Source organism: Macaca thibetana, chromosome 8 (genome assembly GCF_024542745.1).
Source record: "Macaca thibetana thibetana isolate TM-01 chromosome 8, ASM2454274v1, whole genome shotgun sequence".
NCBI classification, from domain to species: Eukaryota; Metazoa; Chordata; class Mammalia; order Primates; family Cercopithecidae; genus Macaca; species Macaca thibetana.
The window spans coordinates 128,139,267-128,160,479 of record NC_065585.1 but is presented as its reverse complement, the minus strand read 5'-3'; the positions used below and the strand labels follow the sequence as shown (position 1 = coordinate 128,160,479).

Below are 21,213 nucleotides of genomic sequence, written 5' to 3'. Positions count from 1 at the left end.
GGGCTAAACAGACAAATCAATCATGGTTCCTCTCTTCAAAGTGTTTATCATTCATCAGGAGGGAAACAAACATATTTTCAATGTAATAGTAAATGCTCATAATAATACTAGTACATATTAAGAGTGTATCTACTCTGAGGTTTGTAATAAGTTTTTTATATGTATGGTTTAATTTCATCCTCACAAGAGTCTTCTGACTTTTTAAAATTAGGAAATAAAGATAATTTTACCCAACGTGAGGAAGAACTGATCAGCTCCTGACCGTAAACTCACTCCTTGTGTACGTCTGTGTCCTTAATCTTCTTGGCGTGTGATGACGAACCTTGGGTGTCACTCAGGAAAACGTTGCTTCAGTGTGACCTTCTGGGGACATTCCACTGGAAGAGGGAAGAAAGCCTTAGGTGAGCATGTGTATAACTCCGGTAAACACACTGTGTTTGCTTACCTCCTGGGTGCTAGTAGGCCACTGTGCATGTGGGCAGCTTACCCTAAGGGAAGAATCAAGGGAAAGAAGGTTAAGTTGCCAGAAGCAGGCCAGCAAATAAAATCCTAGGTTCAAAGTCAAAGGGGCATTAGACCTCCAAGATGCCTGCCTGGGCCTCTCCCAGGTCTACTTTCCTTTCCTTTCACTCCTGCTCTAAACCTGTTTGTTTGTTTATTTATTTATTTATTTATTTATTTATTTATTTATTTATTTTTGTGAGACGGAGTCTAGCTCTGTTGCCCAGGCTGGAGTGCAGTGGCCGGATCTCGGCTCACTGCAAGCCCCGCCTCCCGGATTCACGCCATTCTCCTGCCTCAGCCTCCTGAGTAGCTGGGAGTACAGGCGCCCGCCACCTCGCCCGGCTAGTTCTTTTTGTATTTTAGTAGAGACGGGGTTTCACCGTGTTAGCCAGGATGGTCTCGATCTCCTGAACTCGTGATCCGCCCGTCTTGGCCTCCCAAAGTGCTGGGATTACAGGCTTGAGCCACCGCGCCCGGCCTATTTATTTATTTAGAGACAGAGTCTTGCTCTTTCCCCCAGGCTGGAGTACAATGGCACTCATTGCAACCTGCATCTCCTGGGTTAAAGCAATTCACGTGCCTCAGCTTCCCACGTAGCTGGGATTACAGGCACCCGCCACAGTGCCTGGCTAATTTTCGTGTTTTTAGTAGAGACAGGGTTTTGCCATGTTGGCCAGTTTGGTCTCGAACTCCTGACCTCAGGTGATCCACCCTCCTTGGCCTCCCAAAGTTCTAGGATTACAGGCATGATCCACGGTGCCCGGCCTAAAGCTTTTTAATAAACGTTCGCTCCTCCCTTAAAACTTGCCTTGGTCTTTTCTTCTGCCTTATGTCCCTCAGTTGAATGCCCCTCATGCTCTCTTCTGAGAAGGCAAGAATTGAGGTTGTTGCAGACCTGTATGAATTTGCCGCAGGTAACTCAGTTAACCTCCACTATTAATGTATTTTGGTGCCATGTAACTTGGATACCTTCTGCCTGTAACATTTCCTCTATGTTTTCTGAAATGTAAGGTATACTTTCTGACTGGTGAAATTTCCTAGAGATAATTTGGAATTGTACTGACTACTTGCGGAACCTTTGACATTAGCAAGATGTTCATTTGATAGTTACCATCAAAGAAAAAGGAAAGAAACTGTCATGAAACTGTGCTGTCTATAAAAGAAATTATTTTATTTTATTTCAGGTAGAAGATGCCATTTCCATTTTGCTTCAGGGTCCAATAATCCCTGACTTTTTAATTATATGGCTTGATAAAATTGTCAATGACTTCCTCTTTTTTGTGTGTGTATATGTCAAATGCACCTAAATTTTCTTTCTTTTCATTGCAGATAGGAGATAACTAGCTTAGTATAGTGATTTTATTTTTTTTTATTTTTTTTTATCTTTTTTTTTTGAGACAGAGTCTCTCTCTGTCGCCTAGGCTGAAGTTCAATGGTGCCATCTTGGCTCACTGCAAGCTTTGCCTCCCGGGTTCATGCCATTCTCCTGCCTCAGCCTCCGGAGTAGCTGGGACTACAGGCACTCGCCACCACGCCCGTCTAATTTTTTGTATTTTTTTTTAATAGAAACAGGGTTTCACCGTGTTAGCCAGGATGGTCTCGCCCTCCTGACCTCATGATCTGCCTGCCTCGGCCTCCCAAAGTGCTGGAATTACAGGCGTGAGCCACCGCGCCCAGCCAATTTAATATTTATCTGAACTTGGCTCCTTTTTACTTATTTTTTCTGTTTCTGTTCCTCTGCCCCTCTTTTTCTGGGACTTGGGAAATTTTAAAGAATAACAGATCAAAAAATTCATTTTCTTGGTATACACGAACTCTGGGAATAACTAGCATAAACATTCAAATTGCTTAAAAAAAGAAAAATAGTGTGTTTCATTTACTTTGTAATTGCGGAAGCTGAGAAGTACATTATGTAAATCAAAGAAAATGAGGCAAGTGTCAATCATTTTAGGAGGTTTATTTGCCAAAGTTAAGGATGAGCCCAGGAAAGACCATAGATCCACAGGAAAAACTGTGGTCCATGTTTTTCTGAAGAGGGTCTGGGAACCTCAATATTTAAAGGAAGAAGGGCAGGTATTGGGGAGAGAGTAAGAAATTTAAAAAGGGTGTGGGCAGATATGAGATAAAAGTTTGCATTTTTTGAGTCTTTGATTAGCTTTTCACAATTTGCATGTGATGGGGTGATACGGTTTGGTTCTGTGTCCCCACCTAACCCTCATCTTGTAGCTCCCGTAATTCCCACATGTCATGGGAGGGACCCAGTGGGAGAAAGTTGAATCATGGGGGCAGGTCTTTTTTGTGCTGTTATTGTGATAGTGAATAAGTCTTGTGAGATCTGATGGTTTTTAGGGACAGAGTTTCGCTCTTGTTGCACAGGCTGGAGTGCAATGGTGTGATCTCCACTGACTGCAACCTCTGCCTCCTGGGTTCTCGCGATTCTCCTGCCTCCACCTCTTGAGTAGCTGGGATTACAGGTGCCTGTCACCAGGCCCAGCTAATTTTTGTATTTTTAGTAGAGACAGGGTATTGCCATGTTGCCCAGGCTAGTCTTGAACTCCTGACCTATAGTAATCCCCTGCCTTGGCCTCCCAAAGTGCTGGGATTACAGGCATGAGCCACCACGCCCAGACCAATCTGATAGTTTTAAAAATGGGAGTTTCTCTGTACAAGTTCTCTTTCTTCGTGTGCCACCATCCACGTAAGATGTGACTTCCTCCTCCTTCTGCCATAATTGTGAGGCCTCCCAGCCACATGGAAGTGTAAGTCCATTTTTCTTCCTAGTCTTGGGTATATCTTTATCAGCAGCATGAAAATTGATTAACAGAGAGGGGTAGAGGAATAGTCACTTATGCTTTTGTCTAGCTCAGTGAATCTGCATTTTTACATAACCTTAATACAGGGCAGAAGAAGCAATCAGATATCCATTTGTCTCAGGGGAACAGAGGGATGACTTTGAGTTCTGTCCCTTGTTCAGTACCTGCGAAGATAAACTATCAATTTACATTGTTAGGGTGAAATTCAATAGAATGGTTTTAGGGTAAAGATCTTAAGGCCTACAAGGAATTTCCTTGTGGACAGCTTGTGAGGGAGGTATTTTACCTTTGTTGCTGTCTTATTTAGGAACTATAAGAGTTAAAGAAGGGAGAAACACAAAAAGCAGCTCAACAGTCAAAGGTAGGTTTATTTTGGAAAATAAACCTGAGAGGGGCTTCTGGCCAGCTTCAGTCAGGAGCACTGTCTCCTACAGGCTAAGAGTATTTAAGGGTTCATGGTGAGAGAAGGCTCGGAATGTTTCTGTGTGGAGAAGTTTGTTGCGGGGTTGGAATGTCTCCCGCCAGACGGGAGGTTATTTGAGTGCAGTTTGAACATTCAGCAGTCTATGAGTGGTTGAAGTATGGCTGCTGGGATTGGCCAACACTCAGCTGTTGTTACATGTGCATATTAAGTGAGGTTTCAATTTTGTCTATTAAGCTAGGTTACAGTTCATCCACAAGGACTCAAATATAGGAGTATGGAGTCCTTCTCAGGCCATATTTAGTTTGCTTTAACATTTCTGAAATTGGTGTCATGTGTTAAGTAAATTATCACTCTTTCTATGATAACTTTTTAAAAATATAAAAACATATTCAAATAAATAGAATGACATATAGCAGGTCACATTCTGGAAAATAATTCTTGTAAAACCATTGAGACTGTATGGGTCTTGGAAAATCTTTGTGCACTCCAGTTTGAAGGCTTATGTTTTAAAGCAAGGATCAGGAATTTGGGTTAGCTGTAAATCACTTTCAAGAGTTTGGACCTCCTTTTGAACCTAGTAGAGTGTCACTGACGATCTTTGGAATAAGGAGAGTGACATGATTACTGCTGTGCTTTAGGGAATAAACAGAGAATGGGTGGAATCATCCATTCATTCAACAAGTGCTGTACTCTGGGTAGTGTGGACCAAAAGGTGTAGAAAACAGGGTCTCTACCATCCTAGAGCTTACGTTCTAATGAGAAAAGACAAACAATTATAGGGCAGAGGAAGCAATCAGATATACATTTGTCTCAGGTGAACAGAGGGATGACTTTGAGTCAGCTAGTGATGGATGCTATTGAAAACATAAAGCAGGCACTATTCTTGACAGAATGAATACATACCCCGTGTCCCATGGAGTTTACATCCTAACGGGGAAAGACTAGAAATAAATGAAACAGTAGGATAATGTCAGGAAATGATAATAGCAATACAATGAAAAGTTAAGGAGTGTGTATGTCAAGGGTAAGGAGTTCATTTTTAAGACAGGGAGGTTTGGGAAACTAGGAGATGACATGTTGGGAGATCAGAGCCTTGACCTGAATAAAGTGATGAAATACACCATGGGAACATCTATCTTGGTCAAACTTGTCCAACTCATGGTCTGTGAGCTGCATGCAACCCAGGACAGTCTTGAATGTGGCCCAACACAAATTCATAAACTGTTTGAAAACATGAGTTTTTTTGCAATTTTGTTAAAGTTCATCAGCTAACATTAGTGTTAATAAGTGTATTTTATATGTGGCCCACAACAGTTCTTCTTCCATTGTGCCCCAGGGAAGCCAAAAGATTGGACATTACTGATCTAGGTGAAAAGGGTTCCAACAAAGGGAACAGCAGTACAAAGTATAGAGAAAGCGTATGCACGGCATATTTGGGAAAGCAAGACAGCTAGCCTTGCTGGAGCAGTATGAGAAAGCAGAAGAAAAATAGGAAATGATGTTGGGAGAGGTAGCCTGGTAGAAGGTGATGTAAAGTCCTGAGGGCATGGAAGATTTTGCATTTGCTGGTGAGGAAAGAGATGATACTTTACACTGATTTATGTATTAAAAGGATCACACCAGACACTTTACCAAGAAAAGAATGCAAGGGGGCTGGGCACAGTGGCTCACGCCTGTAATTCCAGCACTTTGGGAGGCCGAGGTGGGTGGATCACCTGAGGTCAGGAGTTCGAGACCAGCCTGGCCAACATTGTGACACCCCATCTCTAGTAAAAATCCAAAAATTAGCTGGGTGTGGTGGTGGGCGCCTATAGTCCCAGCTACTTGGAAGGCTGAGGCAGGAGAATAGCTTGAACCCGGGAGGTGGAGGTTGCCATAAGCCGAGATTGTGCCATTGCACTCCAGCCTGGGTGATAGAGCAAGACTCCGTCTCACAAAAAAAAAAAAAAAAAAAAAAAGAGGAATGCATGAAGGCAGGATTAAGGAGTCTTGGATTATGCCTGTATGGGAGGATGGTGAGGTTGTAAGTGAGGACTAAGCTCTGATTTTCTATCTTGCCCAAATTTCTTCTAAGGGATCTGGGGAGTCATGCCCTACAAACCATAAATTCTCATCAGATGGATTTTATTTGACCCTATATATCATGACTGACTTTTCAGTCTGACTATGGCATAATAGTATGAGACAAGGAAAAAGAAAGTATTTCCTTGCCATAACTTGAAATTGCCCTGCAAAGTCTCTTGTGGGAAAAATCCACATTCTACACAGAATCCCCTTCTCCCTTTGTTTTTCTTCCTTTGCAGATCCAGTAAGATAATCAGCTAAGAGCCAGGCACCCTTTCAGGTCTGATAAGAAACATGTTACAACCTGCTGTCTCTCTCTGAAGTCTGCTATCTGAGATTCCTCTGCACAATAAACCTTGGTCTCCACAATCCTCTACCTTAACCTAAACGTTCCTTTCCATTGGTCCCGGGTTTTCAGATAAACTCAACCAATTGTCAGTCAGAAAATGTTTAATTTTATCTATAGCCTGCAAGCCACACTCCACCGTGCTTTAAGTTGTCCTGCCTTTCTGAACCAAACCAATGCATTTCTTAAATGTATTTGATTGATGTCTCATGCCTCTCTAAAATACATAAAACCAAGCTGTACCCCGACCACCTCGGGCACATGTTCTCAGGACCTCCTGAGGCTGTGTCACTGGTCATGGTCACTCATATTTGGCTCAGAATAAATCTCTTCAAATATTTTACAGAGTTTGACTCTTGTCATCAACATAAGTCAGGGAAGGAGGGTCAACTAACAATGACATCTCATGTGTTTCTAATGAATGCTAGAGTTACAAAATGGGAAATAGAAAACAAATTCCCAGGACCTTGTAGAGGGAGCGTAACTTGGAAACAATATAAAGGCAGCATGTTTGGGGAGAATGGGAAAATGGAAGACAGCTCCGAAGCTCTGAAAATTGGTAATTAGAAGGATGGAAGTACCATTGTTTACAATAAAGAAATTGCGACAAGTTGGGGAGAGAAAGGAGAGAAAGATGATGAGTTGTGATTATGTTGAGTATATCTAAATGTCAGTATTTTACTCATAAAGATCATAAATTTACTTGTCTCCAAACAGACAGAAGTTGACGCCAGTTTTATGTCTCAAGGAAAAAGTGAGGAGCCATTCTTTTAGGAGTATTAAAGCAAAAATACACAAGAGGTAATTAGCTTGGGGTGGTTGTGTACCTGGAGCTCTTATGTAAGCACATAGGAACTTATCTTGGAAACGGTTCTTGTAACTGACTTATTAAAAAACTCACGAGCATCAGGGAATCACAAACAGCCAACAGGATGACTGCTTATACAACTAGGGACCTCCCATCAGACCCCAGTCATATAGGTAAATGCCTTATTACACCGTGACCAAGTAAGGGAAACGTAGCTGTAGCCAATCAGGTAATTTCCTTACTTTGTTTCTATGTTTAGTCTGTTGAAGCTTATTCTCAGGCCACCGGAGCTGAGCTTTCTGAACGCTTCTGGTTCAGAGTGCTAGAGGTTTATGAATTGTTCTTTGCTGAAATAAGGTGTAAAGTTTATTTTGTCTAAAGGTTTTTCTTTTAACAGGAGTGATAATTCGGGCAAAATGTTCACATAATAGTGAGAAATGAAAAGCCTGCAATATAGAAAAGTGAGATGTATTTGTAAACTTCTTTAACAAAGGCATCCTAGCATAAGCATGGCTGTAGAGCCAGACTGTCAATGTTCGAATTCTTTCTGGGCCTTAATTTCTTTATCTGAAAATCGTTACAATGAACCTAGGTGATAGGGTTGTTGTGGAGCAAGCGTTCTTAATCTGGAGTCCACACAATTTCAGCATCTGTGAACTTTGTATTGAAAAAATTGTAACTGTATGTCTATTAACCTCAACAGTTTCAGTTTTCAATTATAAAGGCAGGCAACAAACCACAGTAGTATTAACAGTACCTACAGCTTTGTTTCCTATAGAAATTAAAGATATTGTCATACTCAGTAAGTTGTTGCAGATATCTCGAACCATTATATGTATATATTCCTTAAGTTTTATATATATATAATATTTTTATATTCTACATATATTTTTGGAGACAGTGTTTTGCTGTCTCCCGGGCTGGAGTGCGGTGGCATGATCAGAACTCACTGTAACCTGAAACTCCTGGTCTCCAATGATCCTTCCAGACTCAGTCTTGGAATAGCTAGGACTACAGGTACTCCCCACCATATCCAGCTGTTAATTTTTTTTCTTTTTTTTCCTAAAGACAAGGTCTATGGTGCCCAGGCTGCTCTCCAACTGTTGAACACAAGCAAGTCTCCTGCATAGGTCTCCCAAAGCATTGGGTTTACAGGTGTAAGCCACTGTGCCTGGCTAATCCTATATATTTAATTTCATGCATTTAGAAATATGTGCTATTTTAAGACTGCATGTACAGGTTTTATTACATTACCAAAGGTGTTCATGGCACAAGTGAAGAAATCTTTAGGAGAGTAATAAAAACCATGATGCATTAGAACAGATCAGGCCCGGTATCAAACGTTCAACATACAGTCTGCTGCTGTGGTTCCTTTTTTTTTTTTTTTTTTTTTTTTTTTGAGAGGGAGTCTCACTCTGTCTCCCAAGCTGGAGTGCAGTGGCGTGATCTCGGCTCACTGCAACCTCTGCCTCCCGGGTTTATGCCATTCTCCTGCCTCAGCCTCCCAAGTAGATGGAACTACAGGCGCTCCACCATGCCTGGCTATTTTTGTATTTTTAGTAGTAATGGGGTTTCCCCATGTTCGCCAGGCTGGTCTCGACCTCCTGACCTCAGGTGATCCACCTGCCTTAGCCTCCCAAAGTGCTGGGATTACAGGCATGAACCACCATGCCCAGTCTGCTATGGTTCTTAAAATATTCCGAGAATAAAAATTTAAGTAAGGCTATTCGTTTTTATATTAAAAGTACCTAGTACAGTGTTCTGTACTTATGCATTCCCTGGATGCTGAATGAGTCACTAAATGAATGGAGTCTAGGCTGTGCCTCAGGCCTTCCAGTTGGGGCTGGAAGAGTTGTGAAGTTCTGAGACGGCTTCTGTGCATCGGGGGGCTCTGGAGTATGTTAGAAGGTTTCGCAGGGCTCTGGAGGAGAAGAGCTGTGTTCCTAATCACGATCACAATGGGAATGGAGATTGCAGGTGACTGCAGGGGCCAGGTTCTCATTCCCCAAAGCTTCCCCTTCATCATCCAAGAAGGCACTCAGGTCTGTCTGTGCAAGGCCCCAGGTAAAGTGCTGGGCTACCCAGTAATTGGGTTCGGTAGCAGGATGGCCTCAGATTGAGGTCCCAGGGCCAAAGGACCGCCCCTCTCCCCAACGTGGGTTCAGGAAAGACAGGCTCCAGGCGGGAGCACACGCCGCGCCCCTGGAGCCCGGCTCCCTCGCCACGCCCACTTCCTGCCCCCATCCCGCGCCTTTCCAGGTCTTCTCCCGGTGAACCGGATGCTCTGTCAGTCTCCTCCTCTGCGTCCTCGGCCGCGGCCCGTGTCCCTAGCAAAGCCGCTGCCACCCCGGAGGGCCCAGCCAGTGGGCTCCCGGAGGCTGGCCGGGCAGGCGTGGTGCGCGGTAGGAGCTGGGCGCCCACGGCTACCGTGCGTGGAGGAGACACTGCCCTGCCGCGATGGGGGCCCGGGGCGCTCCTTCACGCCGTAGGCAAGCGGGGCGGCGGCTGCGGTACCTGCCCACCGGGAGCTTTCCCTTCCTTCTGCTGCTGCTGCTGCTCTGCATCCAGCTCGGGGGAGGACAGAAGAAAAAGGAGGTAGAATGGATCCCCTTGGCCTTCCCCTGTGGGCGGGGGCGGGCCGGGGTGGGCCGCGTTGCCAGGCAGCCCTGCCGTGTTGCTAGGCAGCCTGGCCGCCGGCGTGGGCGGTGCCGGCGCTGGGGCGGGAGCCGCGTGGGTGGGAGGCCCTGGGGCCTTTCCGGGACGTGGAGTTAGCAGGGTTCTGACTTGAAAAACCACGGCAAAGCGTGCACTTGACTCTGCTTCTGAGCATCTCACACCTTTCAGATCCTGGACGCTTTTATTCCCAGCTGGAAACCCAGCTTGGAGCAATTGTGTCACTAAAAGGGGTGTGTTGGATGTGAAAATACCCTTTAGAAGTATTTATAAGCCTGCAGGGACTATTTGTTCCTTGTTTTCTTACTCTGTTCTCTTCATTACCCGTTTCAAGAAGCAACAGAACCTGTCCAGAGTGTGTTTTAAGTTACTCTGTATGTTTGTTTTTCTTTATGTTGAACTCGGTGTGTACTTGTGAGAATAAGCTTACATTATTTTATGCAAGTACAACAGAACATATTGAGAGTGTGTTTTAAGTTGTCCTGTATGTTTATTTTTCTTTATGTTGAACTCAGTGTATACTTGTGAAAATAACCTGACATTTATTTTATGCGGATTTATTTCTGAAGTTCATTCAATCTGATTTCAGTCTTAATCCAGCATTAACCTTGAAGAGGATGAGGTTTGAAGTGACTGTTTGTATTTAAAGTAGTTGTAGTGTTTGCAAGTTCCAGTTATCCGTAATGGATAGTTGATCTAGCTGCTTCAGCAAAAATAGTTATTTCGGGAATGTGACTAAGGTTTCTAATTGTGGACCATTTTGGTAAGAGTGCTCTGCTTATACAATTGAAGATAGTTTTTTCTGGTTAAGTTGTACACCCTTACAGGGCTCAAAATCTGAATTGGGTTTAAGATATTAACAAAATTTTGATAGCTGTGTTGAGACAGTGAAAAAATATCATATGCTGAGTAATTCTGTTTCCCTTTCTCTTTATTCTTTGAAACAAATATTGTGCGTTCAATATTAACTAATGTACCTCTCTTCAGCTTTTAAATTTTAACATGAAAGTAGGCCATATGAAATTACTGGTGAAGTTCTGCTAAGGGATTTAGATAACCACTGTTAAATTGAAATTGTATTTACAAATATAAATTAATGATATATTTTTTAGCACTTGGTATTTGTATACCATATTCCAAGGGTTTTAGATTTAGTAGTTCACGAGAAAGGTAGAAAAGTGAAGAAAAAGTAGACAGCTTTTTTTTTTTTTTTTTTTTTTTTTTTGAGACGGAGTCTCGCTCTGTCGCCCAGGCTGGAGTGCAGTGGCGCAATCTCGGCTCACTGCAAGCTCCGCCTCCCGGGTTCACGCCATTCTCCTGCCTCAGCCTCCCGAGTAGCTGGGACTACAGGCGCCCGCCCCTGCGCCCGGCTAATTTTTTCTATTTTTAGTAGAGACGGGGTTTCACCATGGTCTCGATCTCCTGACCTTGTGATCCGCCCACCTCGGCCTCCCAAAGTGCTGGGATTACAGGCGTGAGCCACCACGCCCGGCCTGTAGACAGCTTTTTCTGGATTACCAAAGCAAAGGGCAATAAAAGATGATGAACTCCATAGAAATTGTGATGTTTTATCTCCTAGGAAGATCCCTAGGACCACGCCAGTTTTCATTTGAAGGGTGTGAACCCCAAAGTATTTAAGACGGGCCTCAATTTTTTTTTTTTTTGGTCAAGGTTAAGGATGCACTGGTGACACAGCCTCCGGGGGTCCTGATGGCATGTTCCCAAGGTGGTCAAGGTATAGCTGGCTTTTATACATTTTAGAGAGACATAATACACTGATCAATACATGTAAGATCTACATCGGTTTGATCTGTAAGGGTGGGACAACTCAAAGGGGGAGGGGCTTCCAGGTCATTGGTAGGTTTACAAATTTTCTGATTGGCAGTTGGTTGAAAGAATTGTTACTAATAGAAAGGAATGTGGAGACCAAGGTTTTATTAGCCAGATGGAGCCTCCAGGTGGCAGGCTTCAGAGAGAGTAGATTGTAAATGTTTCTTATCAGACCTAAGGTCTGTGTTGTTGTTAATGCTGGTTGGCTTTTCCCGAATTCCAAAAAGAAGGAGGGTATAATGAGCATGTCTGGCTCACTTTTCCCATGGTAGCCTGAGGTGGTTTTTCTAGTAATCTTGGGAATATGCCCTTGGTGGAGAAGAGGGGCCCTTTCAGATGGTTGGGGCAGAGGTCGGAGGGTGCTTACATTTTTGTTTTTGGTTTGCAAGGGGGGAAAATAAAAAGTGTACATGTTTACAGCATGTGAGTATCTCCAATGATAAGATGACTTTAATATATGAAAACGTTTGTTGATTTAGTATAATTAAATCTAAATTACAGTGACATCTGTTTCTGTTAAAATATTTTCATGAAATATATTTTTAAAATGAAAAACCAGGGAGAACATTGTTGAAGATTAAAAAAGTTTTTTTTGCAAAATTAGTTTTATTTCTCCTAAGCAGGAGTGCTTGATTTCAATTTATGACGGTATTACAGTGTATATATATTTTACTGAAGGAAAAGAAGAACAAAATAAGAGCTTAAATAGTTGATGTTTTCAAGACTATACTTTCAGGGATCGTTTCTATAAAATAGTTGGTGTTCTGGTACTTTACTCAATAAGCATGCGTATTTCTGAAATATAGGCCATTCCGTATCTGGTAGTCACTAAGTTCACAAACTGTGATCTCTTCCAGTATTGGAAGGGAAACACTCTTATATTGGAAACATTAAGCGGTTGGTCACCCCTGTGGTATTTTGCTAGTGATAGCCCTGGGTTGTTTTGACAGTATGTGGTCTCTTTCTCTCTTGCTGACTTTAAAACCTGATGCCTATGATAAGATTTGACACTATGAAACCTGAAAGTATAGCAGTTAAAGCTTAATTTACTATTAATATAATATTATTGACATCTATACCAAAGTAGTTGATTTAGCATGAAGAGTGTTTTTCTTCCTTCTAGAGAGGAAGCCAAATTGAAGTCTTAAAGTTGAGCCTGGAATCAGGAATGGACATTAGTTGATTTAAAGGAAGTAATATTTAACGGTTATGACAGTAATACCACCATGGATGGATTTTTAACTCATACAGATAGATGGTCGAGTTACAAGTCAGCCTCTAATTTTATGACAGGCAAACGACGAACTCTCTGAATTTTAGTTTGCTTGTTTTAAAATGTAAATATAATACCCATATCTCAGGTATTATGTATACATGTATATAACGTAAAATATATAACCATATGTATATAAAGACTGTATATAAAATGCTTAGTGCAATGCCTAGGATATAACAAATGGTCACTAAGTGGTCGCTATTACTATATATTCCTCATTTAAATGAAAGCGTTAGTATAATGAGATTCTGAAATGTGGTAAGGGTTTTTAAAATTTTTTTTTTGCTAAAGAAACTAACTTTATAATAATAAATTATATGTTCTCTGGAATAGTCTGTTGCTTATTATGAAGCACTGAGAATTCCAAATTCTCTTATGTTGTTTGAAAATTTCCCAGGAAGAGATTTTGTATCATAGAAGATTTGGTGATATCCCATGGATTTCTGTGTGTGTGTGTATATATGTATTATGTTTATGTTTATACACATCCACATATGCTTCTTCATGAAGACATTTTCATTCATTAAAAGCAATGTTTTGTTATATTCCCTATTTGAGAATGTGGTTGAGAGAGTTAAGTGAATAGGCAAAGAAGACTGGAGATTTTTATAGTCGCTTTTCTTAATTACGTTGAATATAGTCATTAAAAACTAATTTCTGAATCCTCACTGATGTTAAGTGATGTGAGTTTCTGGGAGACTTTGGCTTTTTAGTAGTGTATCATTTGCCTATCTAGTGCATCTTGTGTTTCTTTTATTTTGACAGTTTCTCTCTTTCTTACATCATTAACACTTACCAGTTAATCAGCTTCACTTAGAATTGTTTTAATTTATAATGACCTCCTCTGATAATGTGAAAAGAGCTCCAATTCTGTAATTATTTCCAGTACACTTATTGACTTTGCCATCATCAAAAGCAGCTCTTATAATAATTTATCTTATCTGCAAAGAATATGAGTAGCTGATAGGCCCTGATGAATATGCAATATGAACAATTGAACAGCTTATATTTTCTAAGCGATAAATGGACTAAATAAAACATATTTCAATTGCCTTTGACATAACTTCTATATGTCATTAATGTTTTTAAGTGCATTTTATATTGAGATGTGTAATATCCAGTTAGTTTTCATGGCACATTTGTGAAAGGGAGACTTTCGTATCTTAGTGAATGATAAAAGGGGAGAGGAGGGAGGTAAGCAGTGGATGTTACCTTTAAGCAGAGAACTTAAGTGGAAGAAAAAGTTGGCAGTCATCACACAGGAAATCATGGTAGTTATGCATTGATATGTATGCATATATGCACAGAATATATCAGTGCAGGCAGTTATTTCACTTAGGTTAGATTATATGTATGACTACCCCTTGAAGCATGATTGGAAATAGCCAAAGCTATTTCCAATGTCAGGAATGCCACAATGTCATGGATGACGGCAGAAGACATGGGATTCTTGTGTCACAGATGATGGAGAGTTTATTATAGCAATAGAATAGTCTCTATGTACGTATAGTTATATATTTTATATGTTATATACGTATTATATGTTACACCCACGTATACATAATACGCAAGATATAGGTTTCATATTTTAAAACAAGCAAACTAAAATTCAGAGTTTGTCATATACCTGATGTCATACAATTAGAGGCTGAGTTGTAACTGGACCATCTATCTGTCTGACTTAAAAATCCTTGGTGCTTAATATTGCTGTCATAACTATCAAATATTACTTCCTTGAAAGCAACTAATGTCCACAGCAATAGATGGTTTATTACTCAGCATTTGTACTGGTTCTTTGAGCTTCAGTTCACATTGAACAACATGAAAGGGGCTAGGTGATGCCCACTCGTGTAGTGAATTACACTGCGGGAGAGGAACCTTCCTTCCATTTAAGAAACCGAGGTCTGTGAAAATGGGCTGTACGCTTATTTGACCTCTTCCCTAAAGGGAGATGTTGTCTTTATTATACTCAAAAGTAAACACTCATTTTTCTGGAGGAGGACTCTGTCTTCTTTGACTGTGTGCTATATGCAGATATCCTTGAAAAGATGGTCCAGAACAAGTCAGTCAGTCCCTACACCAGTAAGTTGTGTTAGAAATCCATGAGGAATTGTCTGTCTATGGAAGAAGTAGGAGCTTGGTCAAAAGACAGCATTTTCAGGATATTTTTCTCCACATACACCACCAGCACGTTTAGTCCCATATATGTGCCCTGTTCCACACATAAGGCACAGAGAAGGGGAAAGAGTGGAAACATAACTCGAGCTAAAGAGTGATCAACTCTTAACCTTTGCTGCATTTACTTTTTTGTTCTCTCCCTCTTTAGGCCTAAATACTCATTGACTTTAGATGTGAGTGTGATCTGTTATGCCTGTGACTGCCGTGGATTGTTTCAGTGATCTTCAGTGTTTATTTGGCATATCAGACTATCTCAGACTATCAAATATCTCTGATATTTGGCATATCAGACTATAGATTGCTCATCTCCCTAAGAATCCCTCCTGGAGTATCATGCTAATCCCACCAGGATAGAAAATGGACTTTTCCTTAAGCGTAGGAATATTGTGTTCCCCAGCTGGAAAACAAGTACATGAACAAAGGTTTATTTGTTACATAACATGTGTGTATGTGTGTAACAAATGGATATTTCTCCTGGTCTGTATCCAGTCTTTGTTTCTATCTGTTGGGCAAGATTTCTGCAGCTTCTCAAACTGAGCATATCTGAAAGGGAACTCTTGATCCTTCCCTCTGCCCATCTGGCCCATCTGTTTTCCCATTGCTGTTAACAGTGCTGTTTTATGGAAAACAAATTTTAACATTCTAGCACATCATTTTTTATCTAATCACTTGCCAGTATAATATATCTTTGTAGTTCTTGCCCTGTATTTTGCAGATAGTACACAGGGATGCTGGCTTCATATAATTTCTTGGGGAGTTGTGCATAGACTTTCTATTTTACAACAAATATTACTGTTTTTTTTTTTTTTTACATAGATAAGTAAGGCATATATAAATAGATTGAATGTTAAGGCTTCAAAAATGTTATTCAGAAGAATAATTTTTTCTTTTTTTTTCGGGACGTGGAGTTTTGCTCTTGTTGCCCAGGTTGGAGTGCAATGGTGCGAACGTGGCTCACCTCAACCTCTGCCTCCCGGGTTCAAGCGGTCCTCCTGCCTCAACTTCCCAAGTAGCTGGGATTATAGTCATATGCCACCATGCCCAGCTAATTTTGTATTTTTAGTAGTGATGGGGTTTCTCCATGTTGGTCAGGCTGCTCTCGAACTCCCGACCTCAGGTGATCCGTCCACCTCAGCCTCCCTAAAGTGTGGGGATTACAGGCATGAGCCACTGCACCTGGCCCAGAAGAATAATTTTTCATGGTAATTGGTATCTGTTTGCCTGCCTGCCTGCCTCCCAGTTGGCCTGTCTCTTATTTCTTTTTAATGTTGAAAGGCACAAGGTCAACAAGAAGTTTAGAGAGTGTTTTGAAATCTGTTATAAAAGTCTTAAGATATGATAGCATCCTGTTAGTTAATGAACAGAAAAAAGTTAAAAATAAAGTGAATTATTTACTGGTGTATTTATTATTATTAAAATTTTGGTTAATCATGTAAAGATGCCTACCAAGTTTGATATTTGAAGGTGAAAAATAAATTTTCTTTCCACTTCATGTTACCATGAGAACTCAAGTACCTATAATGTAATGGAAAGTGCACTTTAGTCTAGGTTAGGTAAGTTGTAACATTGATTTTATTTAGTGGAAATACTTGTTATTTTAGCAGTATAATTTTTAGGGACGGCATAACATTGTTGTCATTGTGATTTGATTCAACTTTTGGAAATATTTTGGTACAGAGTTTTCTCTGCTTGGAAACAGATAAACCATTGGCAAGTTAGTTTCTAGGAGTTTTGCAGTAAAAGTAAAGGTCATACATTGTGAAATCTTTTTGCTATTCATATTAAGTATTAAATTGAATGAAATACCTCAGGATAACTTACTGAGTTTAATGAACTTGGTGGTTGATAATAAGGCTTAAATTATATCAGAAAAATAAAAATAAAACAAGCTATAAGCGCACAGGATGCTAGGCATTTGACTTAGTTGGATTATTGTCATAGATTGAATGTTTATGTTCCCACAAAATTTATAGGTTGAAATCCTAACTTTGAGAAAGTATTAGGAGGTGGGGCCTTTGGGAAGTGATTAGGTCCTGAGGGTGGAGCCCTCATGAATTAGATTAGTGCCCTTATAAATGGGACCCCAGAGCTCTCTGGTCCTCGTTCCACCAAGTGAGGATACAGTGGTGAGAAGATAGCTGTGTGAGCAATCTGCAGTTAAGAGGGGAGCTTTCACCAGAACCCGACCATGCTGTAACTCTGATCTTGGACTTCCAGTACCCAGAACTGTGAGAAATTTTCCGTTGCTCTCTAGTTTATGGTAATTTGTTATAGCAGCCCAAAGGAACTAAGACAATCACATATAATTTTCACAGTATCTTTGCATGATGGTTGTGACAAAGTATTTGTCTAACTTTTGTCTTTGTTCACAGTAGGTTGGTTTGGCTTAAGTATTGAGAGAAGCTGGGACACTTAGCAGCCCCAAGCAATAATTCGTATTAAAGATCATCATTGTTTCAGCATCTTGCAAATTATTGTTTTAGACGTGAGTATATGATACAGTTGTACATTGGGGAAGTTTCCTTCTTCTTTACGGAGGACACACAAGGAAGGGAAATTTTCTTAACCTGTCTTTGGACTGTGTGTATGAGAATGTGACGCTTGGGCTGCTGAAACCGTCTTATTATCTCAAAAGTACAAGCCTGAGGGCAAAAACTGGCATTGAAAAATGGGAAGAACTGGGTAGTTGATGACATGTCTTAGCCTTGTAATTGCTCTCTCAACTTCTTGCTTTGTGAGTTAATAACTTTCCTTATTGTTTAGGACATTTCAGATTGGATTTCTGATTTTTTTTATCTAATATCACTCTACTAAGGGAGGTGTTGTTGAATTAAGAGTGTTGCGCATGATTGTACAACTTGTATGTTTGCAATTTTACTCCAGAATTCTCCTTCTACACTGTGTTTTAATAAATAGCTATATAACCCTATTTGTCAGTTAGACATTAAATATCAGTAGGAGCTTGTTGAGGTAGATGTAGCCCTCCCTGATCCCTGAATCTCAGTGATTAGTATTAAAAAATATCTGTGTGTGTTTGGAAGAGAATTTTCCATGTGTTCCTTTTATTGAAATAAGTATTTTTATTGAGTGAATTGAAGCTCTCTGTTAAATAATGTATGAATCAAAAAATTGTAGGAAAAAGATTGGAAAAAAATTTAATATGTACCTTAAAAATTGTTAGTCCAAGGAATGGGTGGAAGAGTAATTTATACCTCAGATATATTTGCTGCATACAATGTGTTTTCAATATGAATGCTTTTAAAGTACTTATTTCTTATTTTATTTTTTGAGACGCGGTTTTGCTGTGTCACCCAGGCTGCACTCTACCCATTCCTTGGACTGTGAGTTAAGATTAAGGAAAAGAAAATGGGACCTCCCTTAAGGAAGAGAGAATGCTGATTGGTCCACGTTTTTAGAATTTTCAAGGGGAATAAAAGTTTTTCTCATACTTATAAAAATGAAGTAGTTGTGCTGTTTCTTGCCATGGTTTGCTGTACATTTTTCCTCTTGGAGCATTTGTGAGGAGGAAGGATGACTGAATCAAGGTTGAGTACTATCATAATTAGGTGTAGCAGGACGAGCTGCAGACAAGAACCCCTCAGACACCGAATTGTACAAGGAAAGGGCTTTATTCAGCTGGGAGCATCGGCAGACTCACGTCTCCAAAAACCAAGCTCCCCGAGTGAGCAATTCTTGTCCGCTTTAAGGGCTTACAACTCTAAAGGGGTCCGTGTGAGAGGGTCATGATCGATTGAGTAAGCAGGGGGTTCGTGACTGGGGGCTGCATGCACCAGCACCAGGAATTAGAACGGAACAGAACAGGACAGGGATTAGGTCAGGGGTCGGTCTTTACCTACCAGGCCCAGGGTGTGACGCCAGGCTGTCTGCCTGTGGATTTCATTTCTGCCTTTTAGTTTTTACTTCTTTTTTCTTTGGAGGCAGAAATTGGGCATAAGACAATATGAGGGTTGGTCTCCTCCCTTAATGGCCCTCTAATTCAGCTTGGGTTTCCATTGACAGCCACATGAGTCGCATGCTTAGATGTTGGAGCATAGTGTAAATCATAAGAGAGTAGTAACTGTAGAATATGATTTTAAAAAATACTGCATTATAGAATGTTAGAGCAGGAAAGTCAGGTTTCAGGCTGAATAACAAAGGTGGGACTAAAAACAAGGTTTCCTCATACCAGAGTTTATGTTACTATGTTCTCATGCTTCATTACAAGAATTTATGCTGTCAGGGTCTTACCCTCCTACCCTGCGCCCATCCCCTGTTCTTTCACCACTTTCATACTGTTTGATGACTATCATGATTCTTTCCTCTGTCTTTTTGTAGCTGATCTTTTTTTAATTAATTAATTATTATTTATTTTTTTTTAAAGACGGAGTCTCACTGTGTCACCCAGGCTGGAGTGCAGTGGCACGATCTCATCTCACTGCAACCTCTGCCTCCTGGGTTCAAGTGATTCTCGTGCCTCAGCCTCCCAAGTAGCTGGGATTACAAGTGTGTACCACCACACTTGGCTAATTTTTGTATTTTTAGTAGAGACTGGGTTTCATCATGTTGGCCACGCTGGCTTCAAATTCCTGACCTCAGGTGACCCGCCCACCTCGGCCTCCCATTGCTGAGATTACAGGGGTGAAATAAAATGGTGACTTACAAAGTGTTAAGGACCTTATACAGTTTCTAGAAAAAGAAATGTGGATTCTAGTTCCTTTGATTTAAATTCTGTGTTCTTGGTAAAGTCACTTAACAGTTTGGAGCGGCAGTTTTCCTCAAATGTAAAATGAGAGGGTTGAACAAGATCAGGATTTCTGAACCTGGTAAACACAGGAAAAGTTTCCCATTGGTTCTCTGAAATTACATACGTTTTTCATTTATGGAATAAATGTGTTTTTCTGGCATAGCTATAATTTTTATCAGATTCTAAAAATGCCTAGAAACTGCTAGAATAGACTTTTTTAGATCCTTTCTAGATTTTTAAGATTATATAAAATATGGTAATAGAATGATTTAGGTAGTTTCTCTATATATCAAAGCTACTTTTATGTTTTAGAAGTTGACTCATGGTAACAGTCCTGCTTTGATTTGATTACAACTTTCTTATCATAAAGAAGCCTAAATAACATTAATTTTCAGCAATTTAATTGAGTTATATGATCCGTAGGGAATAACAAAAACTAATTGTGGCTGAGCTGTGTAAGTTCTTTTATTTGACTATCAAATAGCAATTAAATTTACACTCTCATTATTTTTGTCTGTTTCAAATACCTAATCTCCAAAGCCATAAATTAAATCAGTAAGCTACTTTTGTACAGTGCTGTAGTTTTCAAAGACTTCATAGGTGTTACAACCACAGTAACTCATGAGAAACAACATAAGAAGTTATTGGTCTAAGTATAGTCATTACTGGCAGACTCTTGTGTTCAAGGTACGTGTTATAAGAGTAATAAACAAAATATTCTGCAAGCTTTTAAAAAGGAATGGGAGGGTACTTGTTGTATTACTTCCCCTTTCTCTGTATTCCTTTTCCTTGAAAAGTTACTTCTGTTAAGTTGAGTTAGCCTCATAGCGTTTCCCTGTTTTTGGATTTTCACAGGGGTTCCATCATGACACAGTAAATAGATGATCCCAGGGAACTGTATACTGTGTTTTACTGATTCTTACTAAAGTAGAAACTTCTTGAGACTTCTTTGATTTGATGTCTATGCCATTATAGTTATGGCAGAACCCCAAAGTAGACACACCTTTTATGTTTGATTGCTGTTTGGCTGTTGATTTCTTAAGCATATTGTAAGTGTTTTTCATATTATGTATCTTTTGGTGATTTTTACATAGAAATACTGTTATTGATGTAAGCAGTACAAAATAAATATATTTGAATATCATTTTCCTAAAATATGGCACATGTTATTGAACACAGTGCCAAGTTATTGAAGTTTCTCCAATATGTGAGCTGTCATTTTTTTTTCAACAAATATTTATTGGTGAATACTACATGTTAGGTAGGTACTGTGCTGGATTTTGAAGGTAGAGTGATGAACAAGGCGGCCATTATCCCTGATGTATCCTACTGCTCATAGCTCAGTGGGAGATTCAGACAGAAAATCAGGCAGTTATAATGTAATACGAGAGGAGAATAAACTGGGAAATAATGGGTGCTATACTAGCATATTGGTGTGAGCTGAAAACTAAAGAGCTAATCATAGGAAATAACCCAGTGAAGAGGGCGAGTGCTCTAGGCCAAGAAAAACAGCACTGGTAAAGGTCCAGCAAGTTCAGAGAACTCAGAACTTG

At 40.2% G+C, this 21,213-nt stretch overlaps 1 protein-coding gene across 7 annotated transcripts in view; it reads left to right on the top strand.

Annotated features, from left to right (window-relative positions):
* The first annotated feature begins 248 nt into the window (after positions 1-248).
* Positions 249-21,213, top strand: part of TUSC3 (tumor suppressor candidate 3) — a 231,473-nt gene continuing 210,508 nt past the window's right edge. For 5 of the 7 annotated variants that reach the window (XR_007728365.1, XM_050802174.1, XM_050802172.1 and 2 more), the window contains exon 1: positions 8,867-9,554. Coding sequence is in view for 4 of the 7 variants with exons in the window: in XM_050802174.1 (XP_050658131.1) it covers positions 9,417-9,554 (138 nt within the window). In the remaining 3 variants the exon portion in view is untranslated. Of the gene's footprint in view, positions 402-8,866; positions 9,555-11,346; positions 11,368-21,213 lie in introns of those variants that run through there. The other 2 variants (XM_050802176.1, XM_050802178.1) reach the window with 2 other exon arrangements.